At 43.4% G+C, this 13,849-nt stretch overlaps 1 protein-coding gene across 2 annotated transcripts in view; it reads left to right on the top strand.

The window, feature by feature from the left end:
- Positions 1 to 882: 882 nt before the first annotated feature.
- The window catches only part of TNPO1 (transportin 1), a 1,741,771-nt gene continuing 1,728,804 nt past the window's right edge, over positions 883 to 13,849 (top strand). For both annotated transcript variants that reach the window (XR_013607056.1, XM_078675276.1), the window contains exon 1: positions 883 to 1,338. Coding sequence is in view for 1 of the 2 variants with exons in the window: in XM_078675276.1 (XP_078531402.1) it covers positions 1,234 to 1,338 (105 nt within the window). In the remaining variant the exon portion in view is untranslated. The remainder of the gene's footprint in view (positions 1,339 to 13,849) is intronic.

Below are 13,849 nucleotides of genomic sequence, written 5' to 3'. Positions count from 1 at the left end.
GAAAAAGAGAGATGAGTGATTGAGTTGTCTTTCGTGCCTTCAGTCCCTCTTAATTGATTTTCCAGTCTTCTTCATTATTTCCTCCATTCACTATTTTATCTTTTCATCTCAGTTTCTCCTTTTATCATTATAAAAATATTCACTACCTTATCTTCTCATTGAGTTGTCTTTAGTGCCTTCAGTACCTCTTAAATAATTTTCCAGTCTTCTTCATTGTTCCCTCCATTCACTATTTTATCTTCTCATCTCAGTTTCTCCTTTTATCATTATAAAAGGAGAGATAATGTAATGTAATGCTCAGCCTACTTATGTGTCTGTTAGAATGTTATGAATTAGAATGTTAATGAGCTTAGAGTCAGTTGATCTAAGGGCTGAGCGAGATACAGACTGCTCCTGGTGGGGTTCCTTACTTATATACTTAAGTTTCTTATTTATGTATATTTAAATTCCTGTGACCCTATCTTTAATAAATTCACATGAAGATAATCAACAACGAATGGACAATTATTCATAACATTACACAAACAGCCATTTTTCAAAGACAATACGCTTCTTATTCACTACATGAACCGGATGGAAGGGAGAGGAAAATCACAGAAACAGCTAATTATTTTTGTGAGGTATACATAATCGAGTATTGTATATAACATTAATAAAATTTACAATAACCAACTCCGTTTATCAAACCTGTTTTAAAAATGTGTGTTGTCAATATATATGTTGATACATTGAAGGCTACGTGGAGTATGTGAAGTACATGTACAATTTTAAACTGAAATTGTTTTCTTCAAGTATCGTTTCTGGCGTCCCTTTGTTAGTCCAATATGGCCGTTACAGTTACGCACGAAGTATACTGAACTTCAAGCTGTTTCTTTCTTCCATGTCAACGACAAGAGGCGAGGAAAGCGTTCCCGATAGCAGGCGGGCGTCAGGACCCTTGTGGGTGGCCAGACTGTGATCTCGGCGCTCACATCCGACCAGTGAGTGAGTCAATCGCGGATCCCGTGTCGCTGGGAGACCCGTAGTCTCTGGAGCCGCCCCGCGCTACTGGAGCCGGCGAGGACCAAAATACAGAGACCCGGCCGCCAACTGCGTGCTAATCAGAGTGGAACCGCGTGTGATTTCGGAGCAACGTTCGGCCTGAGACTGCCATATCCCCACAAGAGGATAAGTCACCCCTCCGGGTATTTACAGCCCCTGAAGTTTTCGCAGTACTGAGGAAAAACAGTCAAGATGGAGTATGAGTGGAAGCCGGACGAGCAAGGCCTGCAGCAAATCCTGCAGCTGCTCAAGGAGTCGCAGTCCCCAGACACATCCACGCAGAGGACCGTGCAACAAGTATCCTCTCGAGCTAGGGGCGGGTCTGAGTTTCCGGGAGTGCAAGCCCCGAGTCCTTTGGTACTGTATTGCCCCCCCCCCCCCCCCCATGGCAGGACATGTGTGGCAGGGTCTCAGCAAGGCAGCTGGGTGCTGCCCGTCCCTGCGTGTACAGGCGCCAGTGGCACCACCTGCACTCTGCCTACTCCTGTCCACCGCTCCGGAGGGGGCGGGATTCATAGGTGAAGCTCACTGACCCCGCGTGTACCGTTGTTTAGCTCCTCCTGAACATACAAGGTGTTAGTCCAGTGATGGGTATTTGATGATCCTGACTTGACACATTGTTGTTCCGAAGAGTAAAGGTTGGCTTGCCCCCCTCCCCGAGTGCGGAGGGCTGCTTTTTTCCCAACTCCCGCCCGTATGCGACAGTTGGTTTGGAGGTGTGCATCACCTATCAATTATGTGACTCTAACATAAGAGAGAGTGATGGTAGGTGTTTTAAAAGTGCGATCCCATTAAAGTGAGGATACGGACATTTTGGTGGGAGATGCAAGTTTACAGAGAGTGAGAGAACGCCAGTCAATTGATGCGTGTTTATTTCGTAGGGTGTAACATTGTAGAGGAGTGACACCCGCCAAATGAGGGTGTGTTGGCCTGACTCTGGGGCGTCCTGTATGTCAGTAACTCCTTGTCTATGACGGGGATTGGACGCATCTTCCTCTTGACTTTTTATTTTAATGCAGCCTAGAACCGTGAAACCACCCGTGCCTTACTCATCCGGTTGTTTGTTCCCTTAGCCTCTGTCCATGTCCACTTGTTCGCTTACCTATGCGCGACGCTAATGCAATATGACTACAGTTGATTGCCAGCTGTTGATGCGCCTGCTCAGTGACAGCACCGATGTGAGTTATGATTAGTACAACCTTTTTGTTGCCTGCTCTTTGATTGATGATTGTCCCATCAAATAACCTGTCCAGCTCCATCTAGCCCTTTATGACCCCTCGGAGTGGTGGGCTGTTCGACACTTATAGATCACATCTGTTAATTAGATTGCCCAAGAGTAGCTATGTGCAAGCGATGCATACTCTGCATGAAGTGTCATCCGTTGCGAGCCGATGCCCCCAACCCCCATACGCGCGAAGAGATCTTGTTTCTGCCTAGTCTAAAGTTGTCATAACTAACTTGGGCAGCAGCCCTTGTAGTTATTTATTGAAATCCACCACCTTCTTACTTCAGTGAAGTCGGAGTCTCAAATTTCTCACAGGGCCATAGGTTGCACGAGTAGTAGTAGGCTTATCCCACTATACACTTGTCTAATACCACTTACGTTCGTTGTCCATGCGGGCACCCATAGGTCCCAATGCAATGCCCTTGCTGTGCTTTTGTAATATTTTACTGTTTTTATACATTATATTTACTGCTGTTAATGTTTAGATTGTTTTGCAAAAAAGGACTTGTAATCGCTTTTACAAATAGCACGTGTACTTTAGCAGATCTATCGCAAAATGCTGTCATATGTGAATAAGCTGCTCTGCAAACGCGTCTGCGTAAGCATAGACCAAATGCCAGTTTGAGTCAAAAGCTCGGTTGTAATTTAAGGACATCAGGACACCTTTATGAACTGTTTGCTGCTGGCTGGATGTGAAGGGTTCTTTGGAGTTGTACTACTATTATTTTGATGTGAAGCAACTGCAACATTTCCCATATAACTGTCTGCATACTTATTTCGGGTTATTGTGAAAGGTGGGTTCTATCAAAAGTGTAATTTCGTTTTTTTCACAGTCAAGCAGCTGTTACTGGCCTCATTTTATATGACCTGAAGTCTGAAAAAATTTACTTTGTAGCTACTAAAGTAGTGTTTATTTGTAGAACCAATGTTTACTCCTTAGAGTAGTCTGTTTTTGCTATAATGGGTGCTCATTGCTCAACTTACTGGGACTCGATGGTACAATGCAGAGTATCCGGTTTGTTAATTTGATCGACCTCAAAAAGCTGAGTGGACCCACCGTGAATCAAATATTTTACCGTGCTTTCAGACACTGATGCCTGCTGTGGATACTTTAGTTCACAGACCTGGTAGCTCATTGTCTGTTGGTACTTCCTTTCATCAGTTAGTTTGCCTCCTTCAGTTTTGTTCCAGGATTGTGACAACTCTACTCAAACTAGGTGACCCCTTGTCTGATGTTACTCAAGCTGAGGACGGTATATCGCTACCCTTTAAATACGAACCATTTGTTGGTCTGGTGCAGATTTGGATTTTACTAATTCTCGTTGGCCCACACAGAACAAGTAGAAAGCAAGTTTGTACTGTTTCGGTCTTAAAACTCTGGATGCGACTTCATTTAATTTGATGCTCTGTTTTGAATGTCCGATTTTCCTTTCTCTTTGTGAAAGTTACGTGGTGAAACACATTTTGTACCAAGAATGTTTAAATTAAATGTGCTATTCTTTGTAAATCCATGACCTAAATTAAATTAGATTCGCATTCCAGTAAAAAAAAAAATTGTGAAAGCACACCTCCGAAACAAACACGCTTCTTTGCCAACTGCTTGGCTACTTCGAAGTATAAAACACATTAATTCCTGGAGGAATTACCTTTTTCAATGTATGGCGATGAAGAGAATATGAGAAATTACCAAAGGAGGGAGGTAGAGTGTAGAAGTAGGATTCTTACTCCACAGGCACAGATACATAAACAAAGGGAATCCTACTTGCAGTGATTGGGGAAAAATGTCACCCACAGAAGTGTGGGGGCACTTAGTGTTTTGTAAAATACCCCTACCACTTACACCACACGCACCACACATAGTCAATACTATCAGTGCTCCCGCGTAGTCTTAGTTCGCAGCACGCCGCATCCCGTTAGAGGGGTGCGAAGACCCCTATGATGAAGCATGACACCAAGGGGCCTTTTGGTGTGTGAGGGGTATTTTACAAAACACTAAGTGCCCCCACACTTCTGTGGGTGACATTTTTCCCAATCACTACAAGTAGGATTCCCTATAGATGAAGAGAATATGTCTAACTGTGCCTCCCTTATAGGATATTTATTTGAATTTCAATACGTTTTTATGATTATTTCATGTTTTTAAATATGTAAAACCGGAGTAATTTCTGCAATAACCATCCATGACACATGATTTTTTAGTGTTCTCACCAGGAAGGTTTATATTATTTGTGAACTTTTTCATAATATTTCCTAACGTATTAGAAAGTATATTTGACCTGTTTAATTTCTTTTTACTTGGCATAGAACATTTTTGCCCTTATTCAATTTGTCTTTATTTGATCATAAGCAATCATAAAAGACACATATAAACAGCAATAAGAAAAATCAAAGCTTAACTCATTAACATCAATTACGGTGTCGCAAGATAAAATTCCATTAATATGAAACGAATACATGTCATAAAACTAAATAGTAATTCCTATAAAGATAGGAATAACCATAATTACGTAGATTTGTGTTAAAAGGATCACAATCTTATAAGCAAGTTAAATTTGAGAAGACTAAAAAGCACCATAGCTCATTGAAGTCATTTACATGATTACATAATTACATAGTTACACAATTACATAACTACATAGTTACATGATGCCCTGCATCCTATTCCTTCTAAGGGCCCACGTCCAGCTCCAGAATTTAGCCATAGAAATAACTATGACTTTGCTGGTATTAGTTTTTAAGATACGCAAAGCCGTTTGGCAAGATCTTGTTCCTATTTTAGCCCAAACTGGCTTTAGCCATTTGTGGCGAGGGGCGTTAATATGCAGGGCAAACAAAAAGAATATGCGGCAAGGTCTCTTCCTCACGTGAACAGGTGTGACAATTTATGTCTTGAACATTCCCCCACTTTTTTGTGAACGATTTTATCGGGAGAGTACCCACTCTAAATTGGTGATGGAGCTTCCTATCACAAGGGCTGGTAATAGTTTCCCAGAAGGCCTCGAGTCTATGTTCAATTTTGTGGCCCAAAAAGAGACCTGGATATCGCCATTCACCTGAGAAAAAGACTTCTGCCAGACCATATCCTTATATAAGGCTTTACATTCTGATTTTGAGGGAAAGGAATTCCCTTCTGAGTCCAGCCACAAGTGGTTGAGGCCCATATCCAATAATGTAACCGCAATCCTTTGTAGCCATGAGATTTTGTTCATTTTATCAGCTTCTCTAGTAAGCTTAAGAGCTTGCGTATAGGGAGCTAACTCCGGGGTGGTCCAAAGCCGGCGCCAATAGGCAAGCGGTCTGTAGCCCGCTGCCTCCTCAAAGGAAATTCACCCCAGGCCTAAAATATAAGGGTTTATGTGGTGTAGAATGGGGAAGATTAGTCAATGTCCTTAAACACTTGTTCTGCTCTTGGACTAAAGGAACTACGTTTTCGAAGCCCCAGAGTTCAGCTCCATAGATTATTGAGGCTTTAACCTTTCCTTGGTAAATTGCCATAACCGGAGCTACTGGTTTGGTTTTTGATAAACTATGTTCTTTTAGAAGTGCCCCTGCTAGTTGATTATGCTTTAAGACCAGAAGATCCACCTGTGGCTTCCAATTCATTCTTTCGCCCATTGTAACACCCAAGTAGGTAAACGAGTCAGTTTGTTCAAGGGATGCAGTATTCATTACCACTCTGGCTTTCACTGTTTTTTTTTTATGCAAGACCATGAATTTTGTCTTATCAACATTGACTACAAGATCATGGTCATTACAGAAAAGACTAAATCTGTCAAGGGCTCTTTGCAGCCAGCTTGTTTTTTAGACTAGATTAGGGTGTCTTCTGCAAACATTAATTAAGGAACCCTCGCGCCAGGTAGAGTAGGGGCATCCGTGGGATATTCAGAGTAGTATGAGACAAATTTATTAATGAACAAAAGGGTAGGGGCCAACACACACCCCTGCCTCACTCCACTGTCCACCGGAAAACATTCAGTTGTCTCCCCCTGCTGACCCCACCTAACTTGGGCATAGGTGAAACATGTAGTTTTATGATGAATGAAAGAATTTCTGCGGGCATCCCAGCTTAATTAAGAGTGACCCAAAGTTTGTTACCGGGCACTAAATCATATGCAGATTTAAGATCTACAAATGCTGCATAGAGGGTGCCCCCAGCTAGGATCACGGTGTTCCAATATAACATCATGAATCTAAAAACTTGGTCGATAGTGCTAACATAGGAGCGAAATCCTGCTTGATAGGTGCACAGTATTCCATTATCATCAATCCACCTATTTACCCTACTTAGCACTAATCTAGCCACGAGCTTTTTCATAGTGTCTATAAGACTAATAGGCTGATTATTGGAAGGGCAGGCTCGGTCCCCTTTTTTGTATATGGGGATAATCTCAGCCCCACGCCAGGAATCCGGAATAGAGGCTCCTCTAGCCAGACCATTGGCAAAAAAAAAATGTATTTCAGCCAGTTCTCCCGGTCAGATTTAAATATGTCCGCTGGGATACACTCTGGACCAGGGGCTCTACCTGCGGCTACCCCATCAAAGGCACGTTCTATCTCCACTGAGGTAAATGTTAGAGTTAACTCCGATACTACACATTGGAATTGCCCAGGATCATTTGCCTGCACGGACAATTGGGTCTGATAATGAGCAACCCAGGCTTCAGGGGTGACATTATTAACAGGTGCCGGACCGACGTTGTCACCACCCCACTTGATTAAATGCCAGAATCGGCACCAGTTTTTCCCATTCCATGCAACCAACAGGTCCCTCCATCTATTTTTATCGTAGGCCTTCTTTGCCCGTAGTTGGGTGGCCTTGTAATCAGATCTGTTTCCTTATCTCCTGCGTGGAACCTTCCCTTATTGCGATAGACAAAGCTCTGTAGGCAATCCTACATGCCCTGCCGTACCATTTTGCTGACTTATACACTATGCACCTGTTATTTCTTATTTTGGGTTTTACCATATAAGATCTTAACTTGGCAAACAGGGCCTCATGATGTACAGTAAGGGCTGGAAGAGTATCGTCATTTAAATCAAGTTGAGAGAGGGCATTAAGGGAGTCTACAAATGTTAGCTTAATTTGAGTCAAAATGCCCTCAACCTCGGATACCTGTGCCCATTTTAACCTGCGGCCGTCATTGGACATAATCACATCTGGTGTTGCAGTATCCAGGCTACCACTCCTAGACAAACAACATGTCACATCTAGTGTCAATAAAAGGGGATAATCGTCACTCTCTGATCTTTTCACGACCTCCATATCCCTCACCCCTTGCCAAAGTTCTAGGTTAATAAGAAAATATCGATCCTACTTTTCCTAGGCCCGCTATTAAAAGTGGGATTGCCATTGGTGTCTGATTTAGATCTTCCATTAGCTGCACGAAGTCCCCTCTCTAATGTTAAACTTTTAAGTTGGATAGCGGCTTCTGTCCAGTTCTTAATTGGGGCAAGCGTCAAGCACGGGACACCCCAGACAGCATCCTCGTCACTGGTGAGATTCCTGTCTTCTAAGCCAAGTGGCTCAAACGTGCAACTAAAATCCCCTGCAATAATCCTATTGCAAGACCCATTTAATGATTTAACAAATGTATCCAGACTGGAGACAGTCTGTGAAGCCTTGCCACCTACCAGCCCTCTGGTAGAGACATTAATAAGTATAAACTCAGGTTCATACACTGAAGTTATTTTAACTGCCTGGATATTCGGATTGTCGATCACTAAGTCTTCCACATGGAGACCCGCCTGTTGTCTAACCCAGATAGTTAGGCCGCCTTAAGGACGCCCTTTGGTACTAGGAATTGCTGGCTTGCCGAATGCCAGGTAACCTGGCCGAAACATTGTGCTCACAGACCAAGTCTCCTGAAACGCAATAATGTCACAAGGCGCGATTAAATTAGACCAGTCAGAAGATCTTATCTTCGTTAACAACCCAGCAATGTTCCAGGATAAGATATGTAATGTCCTGAAAGGTGAACCTTCGCTTTGTTCTAACAGAGCCACGTTCTCCTTGCCCTCTGTCCCACTGTCCGTAACTAACTGGGGGTTTGAATCCATAAGGTTGGAAGTAATGGGATCAATAACGATGTTCTCTATCCCAGATGGGTCTGCAGGTATCAGTCAGTCACAGCCGTCTAGGCCGGAAAATGGGGCAAATCGGTTAACTACGTTTAAATCAAGGGACTGCCCCATAACCCTGTGATTGGCACTGCGACGATCACTACAGTCCCTCATTCTTAGTTGCGATCAGTAATGCGGTCTATAGAAGAACCCTAGGGGATGGAGAGAGATTTTTCCGGGACAATACCCTTCATTCCAACTCCCAAAACACTCCAATATGAGCCTAACTACACGCTCATTATTGAAGTTGGCAACTACACAGTCTTCCCTCCCCCCCCCCCCCTCGTCCTTAGTGGAGTGTCCAACCCAAGATGAACGTCTAGCCATTATCAATTGATTGCAGATGTCCCAGCCCCATACCCCCGCTTCCTTCTTGTACATTAAGCCAGTGCATGGTTTTTGCCATTAACTGTTTGGTAGATTTTAGCTGACTGTCCTGAAGAGTAGGTACATCCCTCAGGACCACAACCAATGGTGCGGCAGCAGGAGGAAGATTTACTAACCTTGGATCGTTTCTGGTCAAGCTATTTCCCAACCCAGAGTGTACAGCTGGGAAAGCACGGCCGGTACCCCCTGGGGCTGTAGTTAATTGATTATCTAAGCTGGGCATAGGATTGTTCTGTGCTATATTGCTCGCTGACCTAGCACAAGGTCTATCCCCCTCCACCCTGGGAGTGCTTTATATTATTTGTGAACTTTTTCATAATATTTCCTAACGTATTAGAAAGTACATTTGACCTGTTTAATATGTTGCCCTTATTCTGCATTACGTTCTTTCTATCTTGACCTTGAATAACATTTTTTATTTTTTAGCTGTAACCCTTACACAGTGTAAGGGTGGGTGCTGCGCTTTGACACATCTCTGGAAGGAGCGAAGTTGAGATGCATTACAGAAAATTCCTACTACTTTACAGGAACTGACAAGGATATTAGCTGAAACAAACCATTCTACAAAAAGAGGGCAGGCTGCCATAGCTATAAGAAGTTTGACCGGATAGCTATAATTAAAAAAAAAAATCCTTTTAAGAGTAACCGGTTTAGGTAGGTAGAGCATTTTGACTAATCTCTTTAAATTCACAATAGATCTTTCATAGAGTATGGTACAATTTACTTTTCGGGTTGTCCCTATTTTAATCAGTTTCTTGAATATTCTCACTCTAGTTCCCTCCCCCATCACGCCTCGTTGCAACCCCTCACCGACTATCTGAGGGGCTGGTACATATTCCTCCCCTTTGTGAATTCCATTTGCCCCATATCTGATCCCATTTCTCCAGGCAACCTCTAGCACAATATATCGTTTTTTTCTGTAATCATACATACGACCATATCTTTGTCACAGTCTAAGAGTGTCAGTGTGGTCTGGGCTCCCCAGTGTCATGCTATATTACGTTTTGCTATTATCATACCCGATGTGACCCAGATTTGCTCTTTCCGGCTTAGGTCAGACCACTCCCAAATATTGAGAAAATACAGCTTTGGTTGTACCTCTAAACTAACCCTGCAGACTCTGACCATTGCATTCACCACCTCTCTCCAGTACTGCTGAATCAATAGGCAGTCCCATATTAAGTGGTAGAAGGTACCCTCTTGTCCACAGGATCGCTGGCAATGTGTGGTGGTTTCCCTTCCTATTCTGACTAGCTTGGCTCTGGGGAGATAAATTCTGTAAGATTTTAAGTTGAATAAGTATGAATCTTGCCTAGATAGCTACTTCACTGGGAGATCCAAGAGCTTCTTGCCAGTCCTCATCTTGAAGTTCACACACGTCTCTGTGACTGTGAGGCAAGATTCATACTTAGTCAACTTAAAATCTTACAGAATTTATCTCCCCAGAGCCAAGCTACTTCACTGGGAGATCCAAGAGCTTCTTGCCAGTCCTCATCTTGAAGTTCACACACGTCTCTGTGATCGGTGGACCCAATTATTTATTACTGCCAACTAGGCTGCCCAATAGTATGTCTCTATGTGGTAGCGCTGTGCCCAGATCATACCACCCTCGTTTCGGCTTCTGTGCTGCTATTCATGGGGGGAAGGGGGGTTCCATCCCATATCAAGTCTCGTACCTTACTTTCAACTGCTCGGGAATATGTTTTGGGGATCAGGAACTGGGTATTTTGTAGAGCATACGCTGTATAGGAAGTGAGGTAGTGCCTTCATTTTATAGAGTGCTGCTCGGCCTAACAATAACATTGGTAGCTTCCCCCCAGTGCTGGACATCGCTCCAGAGGTGGATTAATGGGGCCTGTATATTTTGAGCATAGAAGAGATCAGGATCTGTTGTCCCGTATATACTGAGGTACCAAAATCCCTCCCTCGTCACCGTTGCTTCACAGTTTTCTGGTAGTACCTGGGTTGGGCCGCAGAGTATGTATATATATATACTTCATCCAAGTGGCAAGGATCCCCATGTGAAGTCACATTCTGCTGGGCAGCGGCCAGGTAACGAGGGCGGGTGTGGTGGGAAAGAGCTGTTCACTACCGTGAATTTTGGAAAATTGCTGAAGCTGTCTGGAAATGCTCGATCCTCTTTGATGAGGCGGGTCTCTGCCAATGCGCGCCCAAGACTAACGCGCTGAATATGTCCAGGAAGGTTCCTCTCAACTATGAAAAGAACGGAGAGACACATAGGGGTACGGTGGGAGGGAGGCTTTATTTCTGCGAGCACAGGCATGACGCGTTTCGGCTGATTGCCTTTATCAAATGCTGTCTCTCACCCCCTAACCGCAAGCAGTCCGTACGTGAACCTCCAGTCGCTTCTTCTCTTATTGTCCTCCTGATTGGTCGGTCCACGTCACCTGCAGACCTGTAGTTCGTGTGGTGAACCACGTGTCCCAGCATGCACTGCCATCGCATGCTGTGAAGGTGAAGCGTCCGGCAACGGTGTGCTCCGTGTTAATATATATATATATATATATATATATATATATATATATATATATATATATATATATATATAAAATCTATCGTGGATTTGGACCAGTTAATTGAATACCCAGACTGCTCGCCTCACTTTGTAAGAATTTTTATGATTCGGGTTATGGAGTGACATGGGGAAGCGACATATAGTAGGACACCAGCATACAATGATATTTGTTCTTCCCATCACTCTGTCCAGCGAAGGCCCCGTATTAGGTGGTCTCCGTGATCCACATCGCCAATGGCATGAGGACCAAGGCTCACAGAAGTGGCGATAAAGGGCAACCCTGTTGAGTCACTCTCTGCACTCTCTGCAACTTAAATGCGACGGAGGTTCACCCGTTCACCACCGCCTGTGCATGGGTCCAGAATATAAGAGTCAAATCTATGCCTGATATTTGGGACTAAACCCCATTTTCTTCAGCATTGCGAATAAATATGGACACTCCATGCGTGCGTCCAGGGTCATTACCACAAATTCCTCTCTGTTTGTTTCTTTCCTACCTAGTACCCCGCAGAGGCGGCGCAGGTCAAGTGCCGTATTTTTTTCCTGAGAGATGTATTGTATGAGTCTAAAAGTTAGAATCTTAACTAGTATTTTTATTTCGACATTTAGGAGTGAAATGGGCCGGTATGAGGAGCAGCATCCATTTACCGGGTTTGTTTAGACTACTATTGTGTCAAGACGTTGTTCTGATGGCAGCCCACACTCTCGGAATAAATTTGTAGTAAATGTGGCTCCACTTGGGATGCCACTACTATGTACAATTCAATTGGAAGACTGTTTGGACCCATTGCCTTCCAGGACTGAATACCACGGATGGGGCAAGTTATTTCCTCCATTGTCATATCCCTGTCCAAGTCGGACACATCGATCGTAGTGAATAGCAGGAGCGGCAAATCCACCAACACGGTTCTAGAGGCTTCCACTGTGGCGGTCGGAATTCCAGTGTTTATTGTGGTATAATATTGTGCGAACTCATCTGAAATCTCTTGCCGATCCCTCAAAACCTCTCCCGAGCTTGTGGTAATAGTATGTGCCCATCTATTCGCCGTTTCCTGTCTCTCAAGCCAGGCCAGAAGCTTCCCAGCTCTTTCCCTATGCTCATCTCTGGTTGCTGACAATTTGGCCCTGGCTACCTCCATAGGTAGTTCTCCGTGCTCCTGTCTCTTAATTTGCAAAGTGTTGTCTCTTCAGAATGACTCATGACCAGTTGATTCTCTAACTGCAGTATGTTTCCCTCCAACTCCTCCATGGCTGTCCTCTTTTCTATCCTACTATGAGAGAGAGATAGTTCTTCTCCTCTTATGACTGCCTATAGGCCTCCCACAGAACCAGTCCTGAGGTTACTGAGTTCTTATTCTCTCCGAAGAAAACTTTTGTGGCCTGAATTAGGCTTTTCTGAATCTTAGACACCCACAATCTCTACTTGTGTAGTGATATACCGCATCAAGCACTGCGTGTTTCTGCTGAATAGCGCAAACTGATGTTTCTCTAAAATCACAGACCTTCTCTGCATGTGACATTATAAAGTCTATACGAGAGTAACTATTCTGTGCTCCAGAGTAATAAGTTAATTATTGCACCTGCAGGTTCTGAGTACGCCACACGTCTGCTAAGCCCATCGCACCTATAAAGTCAAACAGTGGTGATGGGCGCAGGGGTTGCACCTTGGGGGGGATGGTGGGGCTGGGGGGGGGAATAATACGTTGGAGATCATTTTAAGGTCATGTTGTAGTCACCTGTGATCCAGCGCTCCTAATGAAAATCTGTCTCACCAACGCTACCTATCTCCACAATACTCACCATTAATCATAAATCACTTACCAAGGCCCATAAACCAATGAGACAAATGCTGAGTAACTGAATCATGTGACTTAATTAATCATGAATAAATCTGATTAACCTCTAACTTATTTATACATTTATATACAACTGCAGTTAAAGTATCTTACCATGGTTTTTAAACAATTATCATTTAATTAAGGCAAATGGATCAACTGATGGTAACTAGACATGAATAAACAAGACCAGCTTGTCGTTTCAAAATCTAATTTTATTTACTTTATTTAAAGAGAGAGCATTTTTCAATACGAATCTTTATTTATTAGCAAGAAAGCAGCATTTATTTGAGGAAAAGGCATATTAGTCTGACATTTCAAAGTTCCATCAATTAGCATGAATTAAAGCAAAATAAACAGTTTTCCATACCCTATGTTCTATTTTCCCTGTCTAAAACTCGCTCCATCTAAAGGAAAAGTAATTAAAGCCTGCTGTTCTTACGTGCGCCAAAATGTCCAACAGCACGTCACGCCCTTCAGGAATCGGAAAGCGAGAAGCGCCCTCCTGCCCATGGGGCTAGGTTTTAAACCTTTCTAACTAGCTAATCTCCACTAAAAAGTATACTTTCTTTTGCCATCCAGAGTTCTTATTGGCTGACAGATGTCAGCTCATGTCATGTCATCACGTATCCATACCAAAGTCGAGCCTTTTCTTTGACTCCATTGTCCAATTTAATACATGACTTTTAGCTTCCTCAGAAATGC

Source organism: Lissotriton helveticus, chromosome 2_1, assembly GCF_964261635.1.
Source record: "Lissotriton helveticus chromosome 2_1, aLisHel1.1, whole genome shotgun sequence".
Taxonomy (NCBI): Eukaryota; Metazoa; Chordata; class Amphibia; order Caudata; family Salamandridae; genus Lissotriton; species Lissotriton helveticus.
Note: the sequence above shows the minus strand (reverse complement) of the source record. Positions and strands in the feature narration are given on the sequence as shown.